The sequence below is a fragment of the Trachypithecus francoisi genome, unplaced genomic scaffold (assembly GCF_009764315.1).
Source record: "Trachypithecus francoisi isolate TF-2019V2 unplaced genomic scaffold, Tfra_2.0 Lachesis_group5, whole genome shotgun sequence".
Taxonomy (NCBI): Eukaryota; Metazoa; Chordata; class Mammalia; order Primates; family Cercopithecidae; genus Trachypithecus; species Trachypithecus francoisi.
This window is the reverse complement of record NW_022681470.1, coordinates 101971608-101998977: the sequence shown is the minus strand read 5'-3', so window position 1 is coordinate 101998977 and position 27370 is coordinate 101971608. Positions and strand designations below refer to the sequence as shown.

Here is a 27370-nt window from a genome sequence, read left to right as displayed (position 1 = left end):
GAGTGCTCAGTTTTGTGATGTTTCCTATTTGACAGATGCTTTTTCCCCAGGAGCATTTATTTATGATCTAACTAAAGAAAGAAAAAAAGAAGTTTGATGCTAGGCTTTGTGGGATTCAGAAAGAAAAGAAAATTTGCTCTCTCAGCAAATTATGACATCATGAGGTAACACTGCCAGGCCAGGGATGCAGTACTGGAAAATAAAAAATACACCACCACTGAGCTTGGCAAACCTTTTTTATTTTGTGATAAAAATGCTTTCATATAAATTTCATCTTAACTACCTTTAGAATGAAACGGAAAAGTAAAAACAAAGTGTGCATTTTCCTTACTATGTTTAGTCAGGAATATGCGGTCATTTTATTGGTTATTGGGTTTCTCATACAAACAGATATAATATCACTTTTAAGAGAAATGTACACAAGGAAGTAACCATAGTACCAGTTATTAGTGGGGGCCTCTGGGTACATAAATGTATCCTCCCAAATAGTCATCACACATTCACTGTATTTGTTAGGGCCAAAATCCCTAAACCACCTCTCAACAAAACATTATACCTTTGGTTCTTTATTATGCAAGAATTACAAATTGTCAAATTCAATAAGATGATACAGTGGATTTCAGCATCACCGCCAATTGCTTATACTAAAATCTTTAATTCTCAGACTCTCTTTTCCTCATACCTCTCCCTCCCCCACCTAAGAAAATGATGCTTAAAACAGAGGAAGCAAATAAACAAACAAAAAATCTATCCCCAAAAGCAGGCAGAAGAGGAGTCAAAGAAAGAAAGAATGTATAAAAATAAAAATAAACCAAAAATAACAGGGGAGGATCTATACATGGCATAAAAGATGTATCTCACAAAAACCGAGTCTCCAATTCAGAACCCAAATAAGAAAGTGATTATCCATCTTACCTTCCCTTTTATTAGATACCACACAATTCAAGAGTTCTTAAAATCTAAGAGATCAGTAAAATGTTTGAAAGGCAGTGTTGTCCTCCTCATCACTGAAACCTATTGTCTGTAACGACAGCTTTCACATTCCCTTTCTCTAAACCCAAAGGATCCAAATTAAAGTATTCTAAGAAAAAGAAACAAGCAATTTGGTCTGACATCGTGCTTAGGGAAAAGGGAGGATATAAAATATCCAGTGGCTGGATCAGCAACTGATATTTTCAGAAGTGGGGCTGGGGCAGGAGGGCAGGAAAGGGCAGGAATGCTGTGGTCCACAGAGGTCCATGCAGATAGGTTTTCCTCATCTATGAATAATAAATGGGTCCAAGGACAGAGAGTCACCATTTAGAATGGTAAAATGTTTGCACACTATGAAAGAGGCTGACAGAATGTTACCACATGGAGAGAATAAAGAGAGAATGAACAAACTTAATCTGCTTATCTCAGGGCAGAACTAATTATTTTTGTTGATTCAATAAATTTGGACAGGACTGAAAAAACCATTTGTAAACTATCACGCCAACAGACACACAGGGTTTCCATATGGGGCTACCAACAGACATATCAGGTAAGTGGGAAGCACTGATGTATACTTGCAGCCACAGAAGGAATGAGAACTGTCATTCAAACCAAAAGAGTCAGGAATTCACCTGTGAATATCTACAAAATGTCCAGGTAGAACTTATTTTGCAGGTGTCATGGGCATCACAGTACCTGACAAAAGTGGCAGTGTAGCCATGGACCAATTATTAACTGGCCTAAGGAGAAGAGGAAGAAAACTATTATTTTTCTACCATTAACTAAAATGCTTCTGCCCTTAAAAGAGAGTCAAGGAAACTGCCAAGAGCATGAATACAGATAGTGGGTTCAGGTGAGGGGCAGTCACGGTCTGAACAATGAGCAAGTCTGTAGTTGTCCATTATCATCTAGAAGGTGACTCTAGGAAAGGAAAACGTTCTGTTGAGTTTCTATGTTAGTTGCCAAAGGGAATGCCATGGCCACTTCAGAGGAAAAGAAATGGTAGCAGAGAACAGCTATATAGTTCCTCCTTTTCCAATCTTCTTATAGGGCTGTCTTGGACCATAGAAAACAAGTCCAACTTTCCATTTCCTGCATTTGAACACAGAAAGTCCATGTCTTCAGTGAGAACATACTGGGTATACCAGTAACTCAGACCACAAGTGTGAAAGAAAGATTGGTGAGCAGGTCTTTAAGCAGCAAGATAATCAGAAAGTAGAGACTGATCATCCAACAAAAGGAAGACAACTGTCAATGGGTCCCTTGGGCTAAGGAAAGTTCAGTCCTAAAGAGCAAGGGTACAACATTTGAGACAGTGTCTTCTGTGGAGATGAAAGGAAAGGTTCGACAGTGACGACTAGTTTCATATGCTGGGTGAGTGAGTGAAACAGGCCTAGAGTGCTCAGATCTGGGACAAATATGTTCCATACAGGCAGTCAGTGGAATGCTTGGTAGGAAGTAGGGGGACCTGTGGGTGGGTAGCCGGCTCTTGCACAAGTTAGCTTGTCGCTTGGTCATTCCAACATTCCAAACCTTTTTCTGGTTTTAAAAAAGTAGGGAGGGTCATAGTAACTAGACTATCAAGGATAAAACCTCACACTGACCAGGCCCATACACAGAAAAACAACAGACTCATACCCTTCTTCCTGGTAAAGTTTATATGAAGACCTGCACACAGCCAAGAAAAATTAAGGTGTAGCCTCTTGAAGGGATCTTCTGCCCCCAAAATTTGTGGAAGAAAAATATTCTGCTCCCCTTCTCTCTCCAGGAATGATATATACAGGAGAACATAATACAGTATGTCCATTTTCTAAAGAAACGTACTTGAAAGGTTTATGCTGAGAACCATACCAAAGTAAACCTTGTGAGACTCCAAGGGATACTGGGAAGACAGGAGGGGAAAGGAGACCAAAGTTGCTTTCATGGGCCAGAATGATTAAAAACACAAAGGTCTTGCCCTATAACATGCTGGTAGGGCTACAATCATGGAGAGGTGCAAAATCGAAAGCACCAAATGAAGACAAAAGAATGTCCAAGGAGGAGAAGATGCATAGGTCAATTCAGGCAGAATCCCAGGGCACAATTCCCAACAGGACTCTAGTGTAGAATCTTCTCATGGACATGGCAGAAGCCCGCAGGGCTTAAAACACACTCAAGGCTGCAAGAATGTCTGGGCTTCAGTAAGCATCCATCTTATGCTCCAAATAGAAGAGAGTAAACATGGACCCAAGGCTTGTATTCATCTTGCATTTCCATAAACTTGTCTTGATTATTAGATTAGAATAATCAATAAGCCTTGCAGATACCCAGTGAAACTGACAAATTGCTTCTCTTGCATTATCTGAATAAAAGCATCTTCTCTTTCCTACCTCTAGAAGCTGGCTCCAGAGATTTCTTCATTTCTGTCCCGGATGACCTTCATTTGTTCCTCAGCAGCATTTACAAAAGGCAGTTATGTCTCTACACTGGAGGCAGACTCTTTCACGCATAAACCTGCATGTTGTTGTGTGGTGGCTCAGACATGTGTGTCCCAGGTCCCCGCTGACCTCCTCCAGCACCCCCAGGGGTAGGGCTGGTGGTCACATCTGACCAGTCAGAAGCAGAGTGGGGTGATGAACTTGACCACTGGTCAGGAGACTCTGGGGATGGTGTCAGGTAGGGATGCTCACCCTGGAGGTGACCACTGTGACTGGGTGTTCGCTCAGCAGCATTTGAGGAAGCATAACTGTGCTGTGAAGGGGGTGTGGGGTACTTTCCCACAGAGGCTGGGAAAGGATGATAGGCTGGGAGAATGGTCTGAGCTACCTGCCCGTCCTGTTGGGGCATCATGGCAGTGGGGAAGGCCACACTGGGCAAACGGGCCATTTCTGGAAGCTGGTACATGGTGGGCAGGGGGCCTGTAACAGCTGGAGGGCAGGTGGACTGAGGCTGGGGAGCCCCTGCTGGTTGGGCAATACTGCCTTTAGGGATGAGCTGGAAAGTCACAATGGGGGGCAAGGGCTCCCGAGGGGTGGTTATGTGCTTCCCTTCAGGTGGCCTGCTCTGGGGAGCTATGCTAGGGTGGGTGCCCTCAGCTGGAGCCAGGACCATGCCAAACATCTCATTGTACTGGGTTTCATTCACCTCCATGCGGTTCATCCAATCTGCTGGGACTGGGACTGGATGGAGCCTACTCAAGCTTCCAGCACTGCCACTGCCTGGGGGCACAATGTGGTGGTGGGATAGCAACTGGCTCACTGAGGGAAGCACAGTGCTGGCCCCATGAGCCAAAGGCTGCATTTCATGAAGGTTAGAAAAAGACAGTGCATGCTGGGCATGGACTGAGGCAGGAGGGGCGGCAGTGGCCAACATAGGGTTGGGTGAGGCCTGTAACATCCCAGGGGATGTAATCATTGGAGAGGATGTGGTATCGGAAACGTATGTGTGAGGAGATTCTAGGGAATCAACAGGAGATAAAGTTACTGAACTCTCAGACAGTTGGACCTTCTCACTCAGAGACTTCTTCCTCCTACTACCCTTGGCATCCTTCGCCTCCTTGGCAAGGTTAGGGAGGCTAGTGGGCATGGTACTCTTGGCACTGGGCCGTCTAGACTTCTTGCCCATTGGGGTGTGCTTCAGGCTGAGGAAAGATCTGTTGGGCCCACAGATGACAGGTGAGAGAGCAGAAGTCAACACGGTGCCTGGAGGGCTTGGGGTCACATTGTATTCATCCAGGAGGCGCACAATGTCATGGTGCATGCGATCTCGAGCCACATCCCGGGGAAGACGATCCATATGGTCTGTGATGTCTCGATTGGCAAAATGGTCTAACAGGATCTTGGCTGCTTCATAGCTCCCCTCCCGGGCAGCAAGAAACAGAGGTGTCTCTTCCTACAGAAAAGGCCCATCACAGAACACGTTAATAACACTCTTGAGAATATAGCAGTTTTTCTCAATCTTTCTTATTATCACCCCCTTAGACAAGTGCCTCTACCAGTGTACTGAATGTATATCTGTGATTTATACATAAAAAGAGTAAGATTATTTCACCTCTCCTCAAAAAACAATTTTGCACCTTAGGGGGAACATCTCTTCAGTTGGGAATTCATAAAATAAAGCATGCCCTGAGCCAGAGACTCACTTAAAAGAGTACTGAGCTTATCAAAATAAGGTTCTAATAGGAAAAGGAGTTAGAAATAAGAAAGGTAGGAAGAGAAAAAACTAAGGCATGCACAGAACTGGGAAAAATAAGGGAAACAGTGAAACAAAGAAGAGACAAAACATGTACAAGAAAGGACTAAGATGAGGAAAATGAAGAAAACTGAGAGAAGATGAATGACAGAAGGAAGCAGGACAAAAAACTCAGACGGAGAAAAATCAAACAGGAAAACATCAGGGTGTCCAAGGACAGAAAAAAAAGCAGCAGGAGGGAAAAAAGAAAGAAAACAAGAGAAAAAGAAGTGACTATGAACAGAAGAGACAGCTGGAGAAAAGGAAATGTCAGGGAAGAGAAAAGGTTACACCAAGCTATCTATAGCCAGCCTACTGCAAGCTGAATACTGAGAGGGCAAAGAACTCCATCCGGACACATGCCTGGACAAGCCCTATATCCTCATCAAGCTCTCCAAACCCAGTGTCTGCCCAAACTGCTTCCATCTTTGTCTATACATATCACAAGGATATGCAAGGAGAAATGGGAAGGGGCTTATAACTGAGGCAGTGCTATGAGCCTCCTCAAGCTCAGCACACACAAATTGTACCTTGTTGTCCTGCATGTCTCGGTTAGCCCCATTTTTCAACAGCAAAAGAGTCGCCTCCACATTATTGACAGCAGCTGCCCAGTGAAGAGCAGATTTTCCTGAAGGGGAGAAACATTTTTATAAACAGACATATCATACTCTTAGTAAAAAACACCATGACTTGTACAATGAAACTTTAAATTCCCCAGAGATCAGCAGGAAGCAGTTCTCTGTAGGAGTCTATAGGAAAAACCAAAGTAATCTCTTCCTTTTCCTCTGTTCTAGAAATACTTCAGTACAGGCTGCCTAGCCTGCAGAAGACCTCTAGGTGAAAGGACCACTTGTATGAGGTATTCATGTCCCCTACATGGCAGAATCTACCCTGTTACATACTGAAGACAAAAACCTATATATTACATGTCAGAATTTATATTGAGAATATTCCACAACTCTCCTACAGAAGTCAGCTCTCATAAATCCTCAAATCAAGAGTGTTATGCCTAGGAAACTATATGGGAACACCTTTCATGTATCTGCTCTGAGGTCCAAGAACCCTCACTAAAAATCCCTCATTTTAACTAGGGATCTCCTACTGGCTTGGATCTCTGAGTTGCATGTTAAAGGAAGAATGAATAAATGCATGAATGAAAGAATGAGTGAATTTCCCATGTATCTGAATCTCAGACAGTTCTTTAAGGGTCATGTAACCATTCCCCCTCCTCAGAGGCATGCTTTGCAGGTACGAATCCAAATCCCTGCCTTTCATCCCTACCATGGTCATCCACTGCATTCACATCTGCTTGGCAGTTGATCAGTTCTGCCACCATTCCCTCCACAGCCAGGCGGGCAGCCAGGATCAGGGGTGTAGTACCATCATTCATCCTGGCATCTAGATCAGTTACTCGGTTGCGAATCAGAATCTAGAAGAGGAGAAAATACAGAAAAGAGAGTCACCTGGATGAAGGAAAATAATGAAACTCAGTGAAGAAACAAGGGCATCAGAGCTGAGGCTACACTGTAGGTTCCCGGAGGGGAGGGAAAGTCTTGTTATCTTTGTGCCCAAGATTCTATCGTCATCAATCAATAAATAGTTGTTGATTGAATAAATTAAAAAATACGTGCTCAATAAATAATGGCCGATGTAAAGTGAAGAGCCTTCTACTTCCTCAGGAAAGAAGAGGGATGTGGGGAAATATCACAAATTCAGTCAGTATACAGTCTAAGGTGATTCAGAATGCTTCCGATTTCCTCATAAGGATAAACAGGCATCAGGGAATATAATATGAACTCAGGTCAAGAAAACTGCCAATGAGCAGCTGGAAGCCCATACAGTCAGGCCAATCCATAAGCAGTAAAAGATACTAGTCAAAGGCTCCAGACCAGGTATCACTCTTTTGGGAAGCATCTTGGCACAACAAATTATCACTAATAATCAGAAAGACTGGTGTTATCTGCAGTTGGCTCTATCACGATCTTCCTATATATGGCTAGGTCAGTTTGCCTGTCTCCCTTCCCACTTTCCCATCTAGCAGGCATGACTCTAATACCTGCCCTAATCTCTCAAATGATTGAATAAATTCAATGAGATATTAGTTCCTTAAAAAAGATAAAACTGTACAGAGCCATAGGAATTATTAATCAAGTGACTCTTCTCATGTTCTTTACCTGGAAGACACCTTGGGCATCAGCTGCCACTGCAGCATGGAGGGGGCAGCGGCCCATGTTGTCCTGGGCATTGGCATCTGCACCTGCATCCAGGAGACGCTTGGCAGCATCAGCCCGCGAGTAGCGGGCTGCAAGGTGCAGGGCCATCTCACCAGTCCGGTCCGTCTGGGCCTGGAGGCTGGCACCTTGGTAGACCAAGTCTGTGATGATGTTAGCAGAAGAGTCCTCTGCATCTTCATCTTCATCACTCAAATCTGAGCTGCCTCCTCGGAGAGAAGCCAACATTAATGGGGTGCAGCCATCTGTAGGAATGGAAAATTCCATAAAGTACTCAAGAAGGAGAAGGCAGTTAACCCTATCTTCAGCTTGAAACAGCTCTATTTAAGCTACTCTTAGGGGCAAAGAATTCCCTGTACTTCTTGTAGTAACTGGTTATTAGTTTCATATTTGCTACCTTTTCACTCTGATAACATCGTTTCTGTAAAGAATAATGGGAAAGTACAAGTCTTTTTAAGCTGCGGGCCCTTCTCTAAGTAAAACAAGTTTTTCTGTTCAGGTTTAAGTGATATGTTATTTTAATTGGACATTTAAAAATATGTAATGTTAATAGAGCAACTGATATATGCATAAGATATTAACTAACTATCCTCTGCTTTGGGATATTATTTTTCTATCCTACTACAATCTAACCCATTTTATCAGCCTGTTTAGTCTCAACACACTGTACGTGAAGCAATGTAAAATCCTTCCCTTTCTGAGTTGATAATTTCTTCACGGCTACATTCCTTAAGCATTCATTTCCTCAAGCTGATTTAGAGTCTGTGAAATTGGGAAGGGGTGTATGGCTGGATGGGGCAAACACAGGGACAGCAATGTGGAACCATGGGCAGACACAGCCCAGTGAAGAGGGGAAGAGGCCGGGTGCTGACCTGGGCCCCGGACATTCACATCCAACACATCCACCTCCTGCTCTGCCTGAGGAGGGGTGAGGGCCAGCGATGGTGTCCTACGGATGTCTGCGGCTTCAAGGTGCTGCTGTGTCCATGGCCGTCGATCAATGGGGTCGTCTTCTTCTGAGAGTAAGGCTTCATCTTCAGCCTGAAAGATGAAAACAATGCCCCCTATCAATCTGGCCACCACCAGAAACAGCTAATGAGAAGCTGTCCAGAGCCTCCACCACCCCTGCTTATCTCCCATTGTTTTGTCTCTTCCTACTCCTCCACCCCTCCAGAGGATTACCTCAGCCTTGGCTTCCCACTGCTCTCGTGATGTGGCTCCTGCTTACTTTTCCTGCATCATCTAGACAATTCCCTTCCCCCATCCCAAACTCTAGGCTTTAGCCTTTAGATCTCCAGAGCACCCAACTCTCACTTTTCCTACCCTCCACTAGAAAGTAAACTTTAATTCTTCTTGCTGGCCCTAAAAAGCATACTCTGCTTACCTCTGCTTAACTGATCTTGTTTTAAGTGCTTACATAGTATTACATGGCCATCTCCACCACAAGGCTGTAAGCTTCTCGAGAAGGCAAAATAAGCCTTGTTCAACATTGCTTCCTTGTACTCAACATAGCACCCAACATGTAAGTAAGCACTCAGGAAAGACTATTCAATAATAATTATGATAATTTAAAAGCAGCTACCCTTTACTGAACACTTAGTATATGACACGAAAGTAGATAAGGCACATATGCCAACACAACAACCCACAGAGGAAAGGGTTATTATCATCTGCATTTTACAAGGAATGATAATTACAAAGAGGTTAAGTAACTTGCCAGCTACTAAGTGGCAGAGTTTTGGATTTGAATCCAGTTCTGATATTAACTAAAGATTAGTTACTATCATAATTTCTTCATGGCTACATTCCTTAAGCATTCATTTCCTCAAGCTGATTTAGAGTCTGTGAAATTGGGAAGGGGTGTATGGCTGGATGGGGCAAACACAGGGACAACAATGTGGAACCACGGACAGACACAGCCCAGTGAAGAGAGGAAGAGGCCGGGTGCTGACCTGGGCCCTGGACATTCACATCCATCACACATCCACCTCCTGCTCTGCCTGAGGAGGGGTGAGGGCCAGCGATGGTCTTCTTAACCATCGTGCTCTACCAGCTCCCAGCAATGCACAGCTGTGGATGGATGGTCTCCTTTTTCATGTCAGTCTCAGCCCAATCTACCACTTGCTTTTATATGGTTTTAGTTTCCTGGGCTCAAAGTATGGAGCCTCCAATGTCAACGTTTTGCCATGATCACTGGCTTTCGTTTTGCCAATGTCAATGATCACTGGCTTTCTTCCACTGCTTAATTTCATCTTTTCTTATAGAAGGAGAAGTACCCACAAAGGATAAGGAAGAGACGTGGCCATGAAGGAACTGCCATCTACACACACCATTCCTGACTTGACTACTGCCAGCACGACACTAAAGGAAAGAGACGTGTTTGTTTTAATATTTTTAAAGAGTTATTCTCGAAGAGTATACATAGGTAACCCAAGGTCATCAATGTCCTAAGGATTCCTGCTGTTTAAAAGAACCTAGGATAGTTACTGTCTGTGTAACATATAAAGACTATCACTCTTTACTTCCATTCAGGACACTCTGGAGCTAAAGGACAGAAATTTGAAATGTAACCAGATAATGTCTGACAATGGTGGTTCTACCAAGGCCACCTCACCTTCACTTTCTTTGGTTGGGGCCCTTCATCATCGACCCAGTGTTCACTTGTTCCAGAACCAATTAGGTTAGCTTCTGAGACTTGCACTGAGAGATTTCTAATATGATTATAAAAATAAAAAATAAGAATGGCGGTTATGTCAAAAACTAATACAGTGGTTTTCAACACTTTCCACCGTGACACATTCCCATGGCTCTATTACAATTTTGCAGGGTCTTGGCCCAGAGAAGATGGGCAGTATTTTTGTGACATTCCCTTGGCATTCATCCTTTCCCTTCCCACTGAGCGTGAGCTTACAACAAAAGTGCACCTCAACACAGAAGCTGGGTGGCACTGTGATAATATGCACAGAATAGATGCACCCAGGCTCTGACTGTGGTTTCAGTCACTCACAAGGCATTTAGAATCATGGGCAGTGTGAGTAAATGTCCAGAGCTTAGAATTTAAAATCATGATTCAACAAGATACGCTTTTCTAGTCATCCCTACTTATACTGTGAATAGTGGCTTGTTGGCAACGCCTCTTACTTCAGCCCCACAGCATCCTGTCCCACTGGCTCACGACGCTTGCGATTACTTGCATCTCGGCGAAGAGTGAAACCTTCAGGCAGCCAGAGAGAGCCATGCTTACGCTTTCGTTTTGCCATGATTACCCCCAGCAGAATAATAAACAGAATGATGACAACAGCAACAGCAAGGAGATAGAGGAGCTGAGTGCGTTCTGGAGTCAGGGATTCACCTGAAAGTCCACAGAGACAGGGAAAGTGCTGAATAAAACATCAACCTCTCAAAGTCAGCATTAGATTCATTTAGAGGGCAACTTTGACCTCAACAATTCTGAAAAAATACAGGGCTACATAATGAAAATTATTTCCCCAACTGACACTCTCCCCCCGCCACCTTTCCCCTTTACACCACTGCCACTCACTGACGACAGACACGAGAGGGTATGACAGGGTCCCCTGTATGGCGTGAGAGGCCAGGAGAGCTGCTGCTGCATCTGTGTTCTTGAAACAGTGATCTGAGTCTTGAACACACTGGCGGTTGTCAATTTCCAGAAAGACTTTAGAGCTGTGGGATGCCAAGGGAGAAGCGGAGGAGGAGAGATGGGGGTAAAACAGAAGAGTGCAGGTCAGGCAGAATGTGTCATAAAGGGTGATGGGAGCCTCCCTTCCTCCCCTTCAGCATCAGGTCCCCACCTCTGGCATGCTGCTTTAAGACATCTCTCAGAAATTAGGATACTGTCCCTTGAGATCTTAAACACTAATTCCCACATAGAGGATGTCCCACCTTCCTTAGTCTAGCTGACCAAAGCCTTCTGGCTGAGGCAATGCATGACAAAGTGAGAAGCTGTTTTCCTCCTGAAGGTTTCAGTGGTCTTCTTCCATTCTTTCCTACCTACTCAGTGGTAACTTAGTGCTACTCTAAAAATACATCCCTGTGCATTTTTAGTCCTTATTTTCCTTTGTCTCTGCATTGGTATCTCAGCTAGTTGGAGGGTTGAAAGTTTGGGAATATAGCAACAAAGAGTGAGGTGTGAATGACAGAGCAACTGAAGATCATTACCTGTGTCAAAGAGACGTATATTCTAAAGAAGGGCCTTGACAATAAGGCAATGATTAATGTAAAAAGGAATGTCACTAATAAAGGGATTTGAGGCAACTCTGGTAAAAGGTTATGGATTCTGGCATCCGAGAAGGCCTCCCAGACATCCTGCCTCCTGGTACTCCAGTCCACTTTTCAGGAGCCCAAGATCAAGGCACATCTTTACATTTAAACATAAGTACTGAGGTAACGGGTTTATCTTAAGTGGTGGGCCATTCTATTTGTCTGATTCTTGCATTTCTATAGGTTGAGTTATGACTTGTGCTACACATCAAAGTGCTAGGCTTCATAAAATTAGCCTTGAAGTTCAGAAACCAAACACTTACCCAGCCACCTCCTGCTCTTGTTCACCAGGAATGGACCTGCGTGTCATCCTCTGTTTCTTCATGGCAGCTGACTTCTCACCATAATAGGGGTACACCATGAGCTCCCCCTGGGAGTCCCGCTTAATGCGCAGGTTGGTGTGGAGCAGGGTCCCCAGTGCCCGCAAGAAGCTGCGAGCATCCTGGAGCAGCTGTTCAGGTGGCATCAATACCACAATAACCAGGGTACCCTCTGCCAGGTTCTCAGGCTGGTCAGCAGCACAGTCCAGCCCATCCCAACCACACTCCTCACTGTTGCACCCCTGGTCACAGTGGTTGTCTTTGAAGTGGTCTGCACAGTATTTGTCATACCTAGGTAAGGGGAAGCAGAGAACAGGAGAAAGGGGCTCAGATTAGACTGGAGCTCTATTTGCTTTTTCATTTGGAACTATTGTGGATTTTCCTACCCATTTTCTGTGGCCCACACCCAGGACCCAAATGCCCCACAAAACCTTCTTTGCATCTCCTATCCCTGATGTCATAGAGTACGTATAGTCTACGCCACTCATCCTTGTTGTGTACTTCCTAAATGAAGAACATTGTACTCACTATGCTGCAGGAGCTTAGGGACTCCCAGGCAGTTTACAATCCTGTTAAGTCAGGTTTTCAAACAAAGCTGCATATCTGAAACAAAAGTCAGCCTGGTTCATGCTTCCTCTACTTTGTGTCCATTGTCCCCAATAGGGTAACAATGGGCTTTAGAAAGTGAAAGATGCCTCTAGAAACTTGATAAACTGGCCCCGAACCATTGAGAGTTGCCACAGAGAACCATATTAACATGACCCATTTCTTTCCCTTTCAAGAGTGAATCCCAACTACAGAAGGTAAAGGGAGATGGGTATGTCCTTGTAGCACACCAGACCAGACCTTACTTGTACAGGCTTTTTCAATATTCGCAAAAGGAATTAGAACCCTCAAACCTAAATGATGTACAAACTATTTCATCCACACTCTCCTCTCCTTATCCCCTACCCCTTGATATTTATACTATTTGGTACAACTTTTCATGCTATCTCAATCAAAAGATTAGGAGTCAATGAAACAACCTGCTCTGGCAAGTTCTTTAACCCTTGGGCCTAAGTTCTCTCACCTATGAAAGAATGTTAATAATACCTATGCCTCATGGGTTGTTGATAATTAATTGGGGAATAAATTAGATGGAATGGCTAATTAATAGGAAAGTTCCTAAGTCAACCATACAGTATCCTACAACTGTAACAATTAAGACCAGGAGGGTTCACAGACCTAATCTAATTCATGCTTCCTGATAAACCTGGGTGGGGAAAAACAGTCTTAGGGAAAGGAATGGGGTGAAGAGAGAGATACAGACCTTTCCATCCATCCTGCAGGCAGGTTATGTGAGAAGCTGCTTGAAGTGGGAAACACCACTTCCAAAAGTTATATCCCCCAGGAGGTCACGAAGGCAGCAGGTGAGAAGGCAGAGATAGGCAGAGAGAGAGGGTCATTATGCAATGAGCATTCCTGGCCCTTTGTCAGCAAGGGAGAGCACAGGGTAGTGTGCGATGGGACAAGGCTGGCACCATCTGAAAAGCAGAAGCAGCTTAGGCTGAAGCACTGGAGTGGTTAGGAGCAAGAACGAGAAACTGAAGTGTGTTAGTGACAGTCCCCTTCAGCTTCTGGAAAACGTGAAGCCCTTACTTGCATGTCTTGCTGTTCCCCTGGCATTCAAAGTTGTCAAACAGGCACTCGGCCGTGTTGCACAGCTCATCACACTGGTTGTTGATATAATCCCAGCAGGGAAGTGGGGAGGAGCAGTTGGCCCAGGGGTTCTCCATGGTGAGAGAACAGTCACCCCCATCCCACTGGCAGGCATGGCTGTTGCAGGCCTCATCACAGACGCCATCACGAGCTTTGTCGGCACAGTATTGGCTCAAACAGGTGGCAGGAGGGGTGCTGGGGGGTGCCGTGTAGAGTTCACAGCGGCTACCCCAGAATGGTGGGGCACACTGGCAGGAGTAATAAGGAGGCTGGCGCTGAGGGTGGCAGCTGCCTCCGTGCTGGCAGGGGCTACTGGCACAGCCTGACTCGCAGTCCCGGGGGTTGGGGCAAAAGCAGCGGGGTCCAGAGGCGGTGTGCACACATTGCTCCCCTTTCCTACATTTCACTTGTCCACAGCTGCTCTGGCACCTTGCCCCGGAAAATCCCTGTGGAAATCAGTGAGAAAATAAAAATGGCATTGGTAGGAAAACAGTCATATTGGAAGTTTTAGGTTTCTAGAAAACCTCCACATCTCACTACTCCCTTCTGTACTTCCTGTTCAGCCCAAGCTAAGGTTACTAGACAGGTTTCCTTTTGGTATCTCCCGAGGCATAGGGACCTCTTGTTTTGGGAAGGTTTCAGCCTCTGGCAGTGATAAAAGAATGGGTATAGCAAATAGCTAAAATTAAGCTTCCCTCTACTTTTAAGAGACAACTTGCTTCCAAATGGTTCCTGCTAAAGAATGCAAGCAGAGCAGCATTTCCACCAACTCTGGCCCAACCTGGGCAGTGAGATTACCCTCCAGCATGGGGCCAAGAAGCCACATACATCAGCCCTATTTTCAAGGGGGCATTCCACCACTTTTTGTGGTTTTCCCTTAGTTTTTCTTAAGACTGACAGTCATGGATTGGGAAGCTCACTGTTTCTGGGAGTGTCTAAACAGCTTTTATTTACTTTTGCTTTTGTTTTGTTTTGTCACTTGTAAACAGCTTTAAATGGAAGAACCCAAGCACTTTCTTGTGAAACAGTAGAACTGAGAAATCTTCCCATTTGGAAGATTGATTAAACCAGGTTTAATCTCAGTTCTGTCACAGATTGTATGGAAGAGACAATGCCCCTTCTTAGATAAGCAACAGGGCACTTACCGGGGGACAACGGCAAATGAAACCATCAGGCATGTTACTGGCCACAGCACAAGTCCCTCCATTCAGGCAGGGCATCTGAGGACACACATCGACGAAAGTTTCACAGTGCCGGCCTCAGAAAATAAAAAATAAAAATAAGTTTTAAAAGGCAGAAGTAGTCACTGCAAGTTATTAAACAAACTTTGCTGGGATGGGAACTAGCCACAGGTGGAGCAAGTGTGAGAGAGTTCAGTTCTAAGCCTGTGGTAATCTGAGCATAGGAAGAAAACACTCACTGCATCTCAGTATGATTGGCCTGTCACTGGCTCAGGCCAGTCCCTTACACTGTCTTGCCTCCACAATAAGTACCAACTCACACGACAAGATGGGTGAGAAAAGTGACTTAAATCCCACCAAAAAAAGAGAAATCACACTTCAGCTTTTTGAAGTCACTTTAGCTTTCACAAATTGTAGGAAACAGTTGAAAAACTATTCACTGCATTTTGTTAATGTCATCTACTTCATAGGAGAGGCTACACCAGGCCAATATATTTAAAAGGTGATTTGTAGTATAGAGAATTTTCATCTGTGATACCTCATTTCAATCACTTTTTGGCCTTTCTGTAACCTAACTCAATTCCTTAAAATGCAGCTTAATTTTCCTAGAGTTAAGTTCCTCTAGGAATAATTCCAAAACAGAAGGTCCCTGGGCGCCACTGCTCCAAGATAAAGCACGAGGCAACTGGAACCACAGAGGAGACGCAGGGCACAGCTGGGACTCCTGGTCGATAGCAGGAGATAGGCCCCATCTGGCCTGTGGTCACTCGGGAAAGAAGAGGTAGCTTTAAAAATGAAACAAAAATATAATGTTTTGGGCCAACAAGATCAAGCAGCAAGAGGTATAAATGTTTGTCTCTTCAAATCACAGCAGCAGCCACTAACCAAGAGCAACCACCACATGGACACAGCTTGGTGGACCACCAGTCCCTTGCTGTTTATCTCTGCAACAGCATCCCACAATAATTGTGCTCAATGTATTCAACAGATTTTTTTTTTTTCATTCACAAATGTGGAAAATGCACAAACACTACTTCCTGGCTGTGGGACACTACTTCAAAGTGGTCTCCATTCCTTCCTTCTCCTGCTTCCCCCTTACTTTGCAAATGCTTGTCAGTGTTTCCAGAGAAAAAGCCTCAGGGGCAATGAAAAAAACGGGAGCCAGTTTTGCTTCATTGGCTTTCCAACTGCAGTATGGCCAATACGAGGCTATAGACAGATTGTTTATACTCATTCTGTTCCACATTGCCTCAATAGCTATTATGTTCACAATGGACTATTTCTTTTTGGATGTTAGTGTATCCAGGCAGCTTCCATATTGCAGAATCCCTATTCTTTATAAAATTCCAAGATGGTAAGGTAGCATATCTTTAAAGTTGGAAGGAAAGATGGCTGAAGATGGGCTCGGGATGTAGCAGAGTTCAGCTTGATGAATTGTTTGTAAATAGACTATTAAAGCCTATTTTCTTACTCCCAAGGAATCTGATCATACCCTCCGTATAAGAAATACAACTATAGACCGCAGGAAATGCATGATAATTTTCAAATCTGAGTATCCTGCCACATCTGGATACAAACAACTATTTTAGTTCCCAACAGTCACCATGCTGTCCTCTCCAGAAGTAACTAGTAAGTTCTTGTGACAAGATCCCTATTCTGAGGCAGGGCTTGGTCATCTTCGCGCCCTGTAATGAAAGAAAGAAGCTTGGGAACAGAGTAGGAACATGGCCAGGCCTTTACTGGGCAGGGCATTACTTGTGACCACTGCAACTTTTCATTTCATACCCACATCAACGATCCTTGGTTAAAGACGCTTGAATTTGGACCTGCTCCCTTTAAGTATCTAAGCAGGGTCCTAAGCTTCTCTGAGTCCTAGGGGTGGAATGATCACGGTGGCAGGAACTACCCTGTAATTCAAGCCTCACATGTCAAAGGAGGCAGGGTGAAGAAACCAGAGTTAGACATAAGGTTCCTTAAAACGTTATTTTGTTCAGATGAAAAGAGTTCTGTGAATGAATGGTGGTGATAGTAGAACAACAATGTCAATGCACTAAACAATGCCACTGAACTGTACACTGTACACTTTAAAATGATTCAGATAGTAAATTTTAGGTTTTGGATATTTTGCCACTATTAAAAAATATTATTTTGTTCAACTACTTTCAATATACACTGTAAAAAATATTCCTGCCATAGCATGATATAATCAATGCGCAACAAAAGAATCTCTCAGGAAAAATTAAAGGTAGACAGTGATTGAAACATCCGTAGACTATAGACCAAGAAAAAACTGGCTTTTAAAAATTAAGCTACTGTTGTTTTTCTTTTTTTTTTTTTTTTTGAGGCGGAGTCTCGCTCTGTCGCCCAGACTGGAGTGCAGTGGCGCAATCTCGGCTCACTGCAAGCTCCGCCTCCCGGGTTCATGCCATTCTCCTGCCTCAGCCTCCCAAGTAGCTGGGACTACAGGCACCCGCCACCTCGCCCGGCTAGTTTTTTGTATTTTTAGTAGAGACGGGGTTTCACCATGTTAGCCAGGATGGTCTCAATCTCCTGACCTCGTGATCCGCCCATCTCGGCCTCCCAAAGTCTGTTGTTTTTCTTATATAATAAAAGCTTCACTTGGGTCTGGGACAAGTCACAGGGCCCAATTTGTTCACTAAAACCATCTTCCAAGGCAGTGGCCAGGAGGCTAGAGAGCTTCTCACCAGTAAAGGCACTACGGCAAACACACAGGTAGTCATTGGTGAGCTGTATACAGTCCAGGCTGCCCTCAGAGCTGCAGGGGTTGGAGAGGCACTCGTTGATGTCTCCCTCACATCGCTCCCCAGCAAAGCCAGGCAAGCAGCGACAACTGTAGCCTCCAATCCTATCCACGCACTGACCACCATTAAGGCAATGCGGACCCCTGGCACAGTCATCAATGTTCTCTTCACAGAGTAGGCCTGGAGGAAAGAGAAGAGGTACAGAATTATGAAAATCCTTTTAACTTGCTTTCCAGCAAGGGATAACCACACTTGTTGGCATTTTCACAATGAATCAGAGTATACTCTTCAACTGGTAGTGGGACCTTGTAGTTGGGCAGGGCAAAGCACATGCTTTATTCATGACAGCTGTCATCCTTTTGGTGAGTTGTACAAGTAAAGGAACGAACACACTAGAGCTCCACACGTACTCTCCCACTCAATCCAGTGAAGTAGCACCCTATGGTGTAGGTCCTATTATTTGTCCCATCTCAAAGACAAGGAAACTGGAGCTCAAGAGAGGCTCAGTAATTTTTCCAAAGTATAATCCAAAATATAAAAACAGTCCAAAAAAGAACATAACAATAAATACAGTCATGCAACTGTATAATGACATTTTAGTCAATGCAGGCAGTGGTCCCATAATGAAGCTGAAGCTGATAAATTCTTGTTGCCTAGTAACATCATAGCCTTGTAATGTCATCGCACAATTACTTTTTAAATAAATTCAGTGTAGCTTAGGTGTACAGTATTTACAAAGTCTACAGTAGTCTACAGTAATGTCCTAGGCCTTCACATTCACTTACCATTCACTGGCTCACCCAGAGCAAGTTCCAGTCTTGCAAGCTCCTTTCACAGTAAATGCCCTATACAGGTATACTATTTTTTATTTTTTATATTGTATTTTTATTGTACCTTTTAAGTTTTCTACTGTACCTCTTCTTAAATATGTTCAGATACATAAATACTTTCCATTGTGTTATAATTGCCTACAATATTCAGTTCAGTAAAACAAGGTGCAGGTTTGAGCCTAGGTGTGTAGTAAGCCATACTCTCTCTGTTTGTGTAATTACACTCCATGATGATTGTACAACAATGAAATTGCCTAAGGGCATATTTCTCAGAACATATCCCCACTGTTAAGTGACCCATGACTATACATAGGTTATGTAAATATATTGGTAACAATTGGAACTGAATTTTGAATGAAATACATTTTTAAGTTTTATAATCACTGGCTTTTTTCTGTAATAGTGTATAAGTGCACCAATGCTTTTTATTTAACAGAAATAGAGGATAAATTTCCTGCTGAGAGTTCAAAAGTTATTCCATTTAAAACAGGACTCATTTAATGTACTATACATATAAATGAGCCATCTAGTATGAATATCTGCATACAGTGTCTTAGAAAGAAACAAAATAAATCAATGACTATTCTAGAAATTATTCTATGACTAATTCAAAAAGGTACAAAAGAGGCCGGGCGCAGTTGCTCACGCCTGTAATCCCAGCACTTTGGGAGGCTGAGGCGGGCGGATCACTTGAGGTCAGGAGTTCGAGACCAATCTGCCCAACGTGGTGAAACCCCATCTCTACGAAATACACAAAAATTAGCTGGGTATGGTGGCCCATGCCTGTAATCTCAGCTACTTGGGAGGCTGAGACAGGAGAATCACTTGAGCCCTGGAGATGAAGGCTGCAGTGAGCCAAGGTCTCGCCACTGCGCTCCAGCCTGGGCAACAGAGCGAGACTCTGTCTCAAAAAATCATAATCATAATAAAAATTTTAAAAAAGTACAAAAGAAAACAGTTCTGTATTCTTGCCACTTGCATTGTAGCATACACTAACAAAAGCAAGATTTTTTTTAAAAAATGTAAAATAAGGCCCAATTTTCAATAGCAATTACCAAATTACCAAAGACAAAATACTTAGGAACAATCTTAACATGAAATGTGTTACACTTATATGAAGACAACTTTAATACTGTCCTAACAGACACAAAAGAGACTTGAAAAAATGGAAAGACATACCAGGATTTGGTTAGCAAGATTCCTCATCATAAAGTTGTCAGTTTTCTCTATATTGATTTCATAAATTTAATGAGACCCCAATAAAAATTACCAACAGGAATTTATTAAGACAAGCTGATTATAAAATTACGTGAAAAATAAACTGTAACTATAACCAGGAAAACTATGAAGAAGATCCTTAATTGAAACAGAATGTTATTGGTGAATTAATAGAATAACAGAGAAAATAAAGTCCAGAAGAACATCAAAAATACACATGGGAATTTAGAATCTGGCAAAGGTGCCATCTCAAATCATTATATAAAAAACAAAATATTCAATAAATTGTGTATTAACAAATGAGTAACCATATGGAAAAAGTACTTGAAGAAAATATGGGAGAATTTCTTTACAACCTTCAAGTGTATAAGATGTTGCTAACTACAACTCAAAATCCAGAAGCCATTTTAAAAATGATAAATTCGGCCGGGCGCGGTGGCTCAAGCCTGTAATCCCAGCACTTTGGGAGGCCGAGATGGGCGGATCACGAGGTCAGGAGATCGAGACCATCCTGACTAACATGGTGAAACCCCGTCTCTACTAAAAAATACAAAAAAACTAGCCGGGCGAGGTGGCGGGCGCCTGTAGTCCCAGCTACTCGGAGGCTGAGGCAGGAGAATGGCGTAAACCCGGGAGGCGGAGCTTGCAGTGAGCTGAGATCGGGCCACTGCACTCCAGCCTGGGTGACAGAGCCAGACTCTGTCTCAAAAAAAAAAAAAAAAAAAAAAAAAAAGATAAATTCAACTTGATTAAAAAGTAAAAGTGTGCACTGAATATCACTAAGAAGAAAATCAAAAGATAAAAAACAACATACTGGGAAAATATTTGTTTTTTTAAATATCATAGCCAATTTCCACAAAACATATCATAGCCAATTTCCACAAAACATTAAATCAACAACTTAATGGGGGAAAAAAGACATATATATATATATAAACAGAGAAACTGCAAGAAAAGGAAAAGAAAATGAGTCTTAAATGAAAATATATTCTCCACCTTAAGAAAAAGCCAGTATGCTGATATACTGCAATTACTGATTACAATTATAAATGTACATATTACTCAATCCAGCGATTCTATTTCTGAAAATTTATTTTACCAGTATACTTATATGCCTGCAAGATAACTGAAATATCTATCATGATGACACTGGTTAAGTAAAATATGGCATGCCTGTAAAAGGGAATTCTGTAGCTATAAAAAATATTGAAGAAGTTCGGGCCAGGCGTGGTGGCTCACGCCTGTCATCCCAGCACTTTGGGAGGCTGAGGTGGATGGATCGCTTGAGGCCAGAAGTTCGAGACCAGCCTGACCAACATGGAGAAACCCTGTCTCTACTAAAAATACAAAATCAGCTGGGTGTGGTGGCACATGCCTGTAATCCCAGCTACTCCGGGGCTGAGGCAGGAGAATCACTTGAACCCAGGAGGCGGAGGATGTGGTGAGCTGAGATCGTACCATTGTACTCCAGCCTGGGCAACAAGAGCAAAACTCCATCTCAAAAAAAATACATATATATATTATATATATAGCTATTGTATATGCTATATATATAATACATATTCCTACACACATCATAATCAAACTATCAAAAGATAAAGAATCTTAAAGGCATCAATATATAGAGAATATATAATATATAGAGAGAGAGAAGGAGAGAGAAGTTCTATATTTTGATATGAAAATATCTCCAATTAAGTAAAAAAAAATCAAGTGCAAAAAATGTGTCTAATATTCTATCTTCAGAGTAAAAAGTAAAGGAAATAAAATATCATTGCATTTGGCTTCTCTCTACATAAAGAAATTTTTGAAGGATACAGTTTTTGAAAAATTCTAGAAAGAAACACAAACAACTAAAAGTGGTGATTACATGTTTGTGGGAGAGGGAAAATTTGCCCACCAGAAGAGAGATGGGAATGAGAAGTATTTTCACTGCATACTTTTCTACGTGTGAATACATTTTTGGTCTATATGTATATATGCATATCTCACCTTATACACAGAGTAAATTGAAAACAAAAAAGTAAAAACAAACAAAATCCAGTATATGCTCCCTATCTCAAAGAATATTTGATATTTAGGGATTGCTAGTAAAATGAGTATAAATGTGTATTTCCCCATCAGAATGGAACCACCAGAAATAAACAGATCTATCAAATGAGAGAGAACTCAACCTCAGCCTGAAGCAAAGTAATAGGAAGAGGCAGAACTGTTACAGTTAGCCCTCGACCTGGGAAACTGGAGGGACATGTAGGCAAAGATCCAAGGCTTAGAAATACAGTGACCAAAACACACATTGTGATGACTCTCACAATGGGGTTATGGGACTTTAGATAGTTTCCTGGAATGTTTACCAACGTCCAGAGAAGTTAAGTCAGGATGAAAAAAAAAAAATACTGTTCCACATACCTAAACAAGCACACATAGTAAAATAATCCAAGGAACTGTAAGTAGGATAAATTCAAAGAAATTCATACCTACACACATCATAATCAAACTATCAAAAGATAAAGAAAGAATCTTAAAGGCATCAAGAGAGAAGCAATGTATCACATATAAGGGAACTTCAACAAGATTAACCGCATATTTCTCATTAAAAATCATGGATATCAGAAAGCAGTTGGATGACATATTCAAAGTGCTGAAAGAAAAAGACTGTCATGATAATATCGAAACTAGTATTCTAAGCCATCTTTACCACATGGTTAGAAGAGACAAAAATTTTGTTTCCTCCTGAAATGATCCATTCTAGGACTGGACATGTCTTATTAATTAAAAGTTCATGGTATAGCAGTGATTTTAGAGTTTGATGAATACTCATGTATTCTCCTATATTTCCCAGCCTCCCTTGAAGTCATGGGGACCATTTAATAATTCTGGTCAATATACTGTGAGGGACAGTGATGTGTGTTCCTTCCAGACTGAGCTAGTGAAAGCTGCTGTATGACCCTTCAAGTCTGTCTCTCTTCCCTGTACTGTGGAGGCCTTGGAGGCCAGGTGTTTCAAACTACATATCTAAAACAGAGAAAGGTGGCCCAACACATATTCGACTTTATCTGAGTGACAAAATCAGTGTTATATTAAGTTCTGCGATTTGAGGTTTAATTAGCTGCTATAGCTTAATGTTTGACTCCTCCAAACCACATGTTAAAATGTGATCTCCAATGTTGGACGTAGGGCCTAATGGGAGGTGTCTGGGTCCCTGGAGCAGACCTCTCACGAATGTCTCAAGGTGCTATCCTTGAGACAATGAGAGCATTCTTGCTCTATTAGTTCCCATGAAAGCTGGTTGTTAAAAAGAGCCTGGGATCTCCCTCCCCTCTCACTTGCTTCATCTCTTGCCATGTGATCTCTGCACACATTGGCTCCTCTTCACTTTTCACCATGAGTGGAAACAGCCTGACACTCACACCAGAGGCAGATGCTGGCACCATGCTTCCTGTACAGCCTATAGAACTGTGAGCCAAATATACCTCTTTCGAAAAATAAATTACTTAGTCTCAGGTATTCTTTTATAGCAACATAAATGAACTACGATAATAGCTATCGCCAGAATCGTAGCTTGTCCTAACCAGTACAGTTTCTCAAAGGAACAAACTAATAATGAATTGGAATTAATTTCTACTCAACCACTGATTTCCAGAATAAAGAACAATTCTCCTTTTTGCAGAACAATTCCTCAAATACTTAAAGACCGTTTCTCCTTAGTTTTCTTCTTCCCATTAACCTCATTCCTCAATAACCAGCCTACTAGTAGGGTACTCTCCTATTTTAATTTAGTCAAACACTGATATCTGGGAAGGCAAATTTTCAAACTTTACTGACACAAAACTCTAAGGCAATATAAATACTTCTCTGGCATTCTGTTCTCTTTGACACTAACGAGAATGAATTTATCACCAGTGTGGATGGCCTTTAACATTTTTTTCACAGGCTTCTCAGAGTAGGCCCCATCATAACTACATCTCTTTTGATACACAATACTCAAAACTCTTTCCAAGGGATGGTTCAAAAGCAGTGTCAATGTCTGCAGCAGAATAATGGCCCTACCACTTAGCTGAAAAGCAGTGGCAATGCCCACAGAAGAATGATGGCCCCGTCACTCACAGTCCATGGCTGCATCTCTCATCAGGCCTTACTGCAATTCCTAAGGTAGAACCTTGCACCATCAGTATCCTCCCCTGAGGTGATGAAAATAGGCAGATACTTTCATTTCATTCATTCCCCCACCTTATAGAGGTAAGACTTGGCTAATTTAAAAAATACATAAGCAGGTAAATGTAAATTGTTTATTTTAGAGGTCATTAGTTGCTTTTCTGTGAAGCAACAAGAAATCTTACTGACCAGGCTATTTTTGTTATGTTATGCTAATATTGTATCAGTTCCATATTCTGTGTTTCATGGAATATCAAGTTGCCAAACAACCAGATAAAACTGAGAACATAAATCACAACATCAGAGTTAGCAAGAAATGGGAGAATAAAATGGCTTGAATTACTAGGATGCAGAACTAAAGGCTTGGAATGAAGCTAGTCTTACTATCTTTGATTTTATAAAATCCCCTGAACACTAAGAATGGTTTTATAACTTATACAATGCCCTCGATGGAAAATGGATAAGGATGATTTCATACCCCGAGTGCCTGGTGGGCAGGAGCACTTGAAATGGTTCACAAGGTCAATACAGGTGCCTCCATTCTGGCAGGGCTGATTCTGGCACTCATCCACTTCATACTCACAGTTGACACCCTGATAGCCTGGGACACACTGCCATGAGGAAACAAAAAGGACAAGAAATACTGGACCATTACTGGAAACAGACCATGAGAGCAAGTGAGAGCTGGAACATTTCTGTGACTCTCTCCCACCTCCCCACTTAGCTTTTGTATATTTTCTCTGGAGCCATCACAATCTCTGCAAATCATTCTACGCAGGGACAGAAAACCTGCAACTTACTGGCATTTACCTAATCCTCCTCCAGTTGAAAAAGGTACTTTAAAGGGAAGGCAAAGACTGAATACAATGAAGGATATTTCAGATTTGACTTGTGTGCAAACCTTTTGTTCCTCCTGGGTACAGGTTTCCTCATCTTTAAAATACACATTCCTCTGTATGTGATGAGGACCCTAAGACTCAGTCAAAAGGCATATGTGGATGGTAGTACAGACATGCAATTATTGATCTCCAGGTTTAGGAAACTGCATATATGTGTGAGAAACTGGTTGAGATAGGGCTGAGGGTAGAGGGAGGTGGGTCTGGCTGGCTGTGGTGGCTATAAGGGTTGGAAGGATTTCAGGGCTGACCAAGAAAAAAGATATGGCTGTGAGGTGGCTTTATTTGGACACTTTGACAGGCTTGCATGTGGGAGAAGTCCCATACAGCATGAGACCTTCCAGAGGGACAGGTGGGTAAGAGGAAGACAGCAAGTAAACTCTGGGAAAGAAGGATCAGAGAGGGAGTCTAGGTGATGTCACTCAGCAACCAGTGGCAGGAATCTCTGGGTCAGAGAGCTCTAAAGGCCAGCATCAGTCTGGGGTCTGTATGGCCCCAGGGTTTATCTTGTCCTACTTATACTATGGCTAGCAGATTTTGGCTGCTGTTTTGCAGGCTATGCAAAGCAGGTAAGCTCTAAATAGCTAAAAATCTGCTTATTTGAGCGCTATGTTTAAAACAACTGGATGTGTCAAAATTTGGGTTTGGCACTGGCAGGCCTTTGAGCTAATGAGTCCCAGCCTGCTGTGAAGAAATAAACAACCCAGGGGCCAAAATACAGAAGCTATCATTGGCTCATTCATATAACAATAGAGAAGCAAAGCTTTTCTCAGTGTTGATTGATGGTTTGAATTGGTATCAAATTAATGTCTCAGGCATTTTGCTAATATCTTGCTTGCTCTAACCATTATCAGCCCAGACATTAAAATAGTGACATGTCCCTTGAAGACACGTACTTCCTCAAATATATACATGTAACATTTAGCATGATGCTATGGGGAACAGGATGAGCAACACTTTTTTTGAGAGAAAATTGCTAGTTGACGGATTAATGACTACATACAAAAGTGACAGGGGCCAAAGGAATACTCCACAAAGCAGTTTTTCCTATCTCAGCTGCTATTTAGGGAAGTGTGTACTGCTGTGTTGGGTGGGCCTGTAAAATGCACTCTGGTAGTGACTCTTGGCTCCGAATCCTAAAAGCAAGCCTAAGGAGCTGGGATGGTTCCAGACGTCTATAAAAATATCATACTAGGGACATGTTAACTTACTGCATAGAGAAGCTGAAAGAAACAGTGGTAAACACTATGATGGGGATTGGTAAAAATCTATAAACTATAAATATAAGATACAAGCAGCTAAATTCAATATATCAGTGCTCAAAACAGTTGTCTGATCTCCTGGGAGGTCCATGACCTCTGCTTGTTCAGTGTCCTCACCTCGCATCTGTATCCACCAATGAAGTCACTGCATGTTGCCCCGTGCTGGCAGGGGTTGGACGCACACTCATCAAGCTGTTCCTCACAGTAGCTCCCAGTATAGCCCAGGGGGCACTGACAGTAATGTGTGTTGCCAGCATTGATGCAGACACCTGAGTGCTGGCACAAGTGTTCAACAAGCACACCTGGGAAACCCAGCGAGGAAGAAATGTCACAGAAGAACATGTGACACATGGGGTTCAAATCAACTGATGAGCAAGTAAACCTAAACTGGCTGACACATCAAATCTTATTCTTAGCCAATTCTTCACAGCCCTCAGTACCAGATGCATATTAAAAATAAACCCTGAAAGTGGAATATACCTTAGTTTCATTTCAAATACATTTCTTCCTGGAATCTCTGAACCTATTCCCCTACCCTTACATCTTCTGTCTTGAGCCCTTTCCCCAGAGCCCTGCCCACCCACTACTATCTGCCCTTCCCTTTTATCTGACAAAAAATAATACCTGCTCTAAATGCCACTGGTCAGTCAATACTTCAGTGAATGACCTGAATCCAAGGGAGCAAAGCTTACCTCTCCTGGAGGCTGCTATGTCACAAGAGACATTGGGCACGTCACAATAAGCACCAGCCCATCCAGATGGACATCGGCACCGGGACTCTGCTTTATCCTGAATGCAAGTACCTTTGTTTTTACATGGAGACCGACTACAGAGGTTCACCAGGGTCTGAAACAGAGGCAGGGGTGTACATACATCAAAATTCAAATACTAGAAATGAAGAAAAAGAAGTTCTATTGTGTTACAAGAAATCAAAGAAAAGCACACTGATTAAAAAGAAAAGGAGCCTTCATCTGATAAAAGAGCCCTTAAACCAGATTCAGTGTTCTGAGGTATACCTAAACATTTTTACGTACCATAAGTCTTCACTTAACGTCATCATTAGGTTCCTGGAAACTGCGACTTTAAGGACAACAATATATAATGAAACCAATTTTACCACAGTCTAATTGATATAAAAAAGAGTTAAGTTCCTATATTTATTTCTGGTTAAAAAAGTCACTAAACTTCAAATTAACACCCACCTTTAATATTAAACATTAAAATAAACAAGCTATACATTCATTTAAGAAATATTAATAAAAACAAGTAAGATAATTATTTATCCAATTTTTGGTGAATCCGCGAGTAATGGTAGTCCTAGTGGTGGCCGGTCAAGTCAAGGAATAAATGTTTGC

At 42.4% G+C, this 27370-nt stretch overlaps 1 protein-coding gene across 3 annotated transcripts in view; it reads right to left on the bottom strand.

Moving 5' to 3' along the window:
* Positions 1 to 218: 218 nt before the first annotated feature.
* Positions 219 to 27370, bottom strand: part of NOTCH2 (notch receptor 2) — a 197953-nt gene continuing 170801 nt past the window's right edge. For all 3 annotated transcript variants that reach the window (XM_033198181.1, XM_033198182.1, XM_033198180.1), the window contains exons 20-34: positions 26708 to 26861; positions 26133 to 26317; positions 24336 to 24468; positions 17598 to 17834; positions 14857 to 14969; positions 13652 to 14157; positions 11957 to 12304; positions 10954 to 11096; positions 10554 to 10764; positions 10027 to 10123; positions 8285 to 8453; positions 7356 to 7657; positions 6463 to 6610; positions 5712 to 5809; positions 219 to 4842 (exon numbers count right to left, since the gene is read on the bottom strand). In XM_033198181.1, the coding sequence (XP_033054072.1) occupies positions 3454 to 4842; positions 5712 to 5809; positions 6463 to 6610; positions 7356 to 7657; positions 8285 to 8453; positions 10027 to 10123; positions 10554 to 10764; positions 10954 to 11096; positions 11957 to 12304; positions 13652 to 14157; positions 14857 to 14969; positions 17598 to 17834; positions 24336 to 24468; positions 26133 to 26317; positions 26708 to 26861 (4233 nt within the window). In that variant the 3' untranslated portion in view covers positions 219 to 3453. The remainder of the gene's footprint in view (positions 4843 to 5711; positions 5810 to 6462; positions 6611 to 7355; positions 7658 to 8284; positions 8454 to 10026; positions 10124 to 10553; positions 10765 to 10953; positions 11097 to 11956; positions 12305 to 13651; positions 14158 to 14856; positions 14970 to 17597; positions 17835 to 24335; positions 24469 to 26132; positions 26318 to 26707; positions 26862 to 27370) is intronic.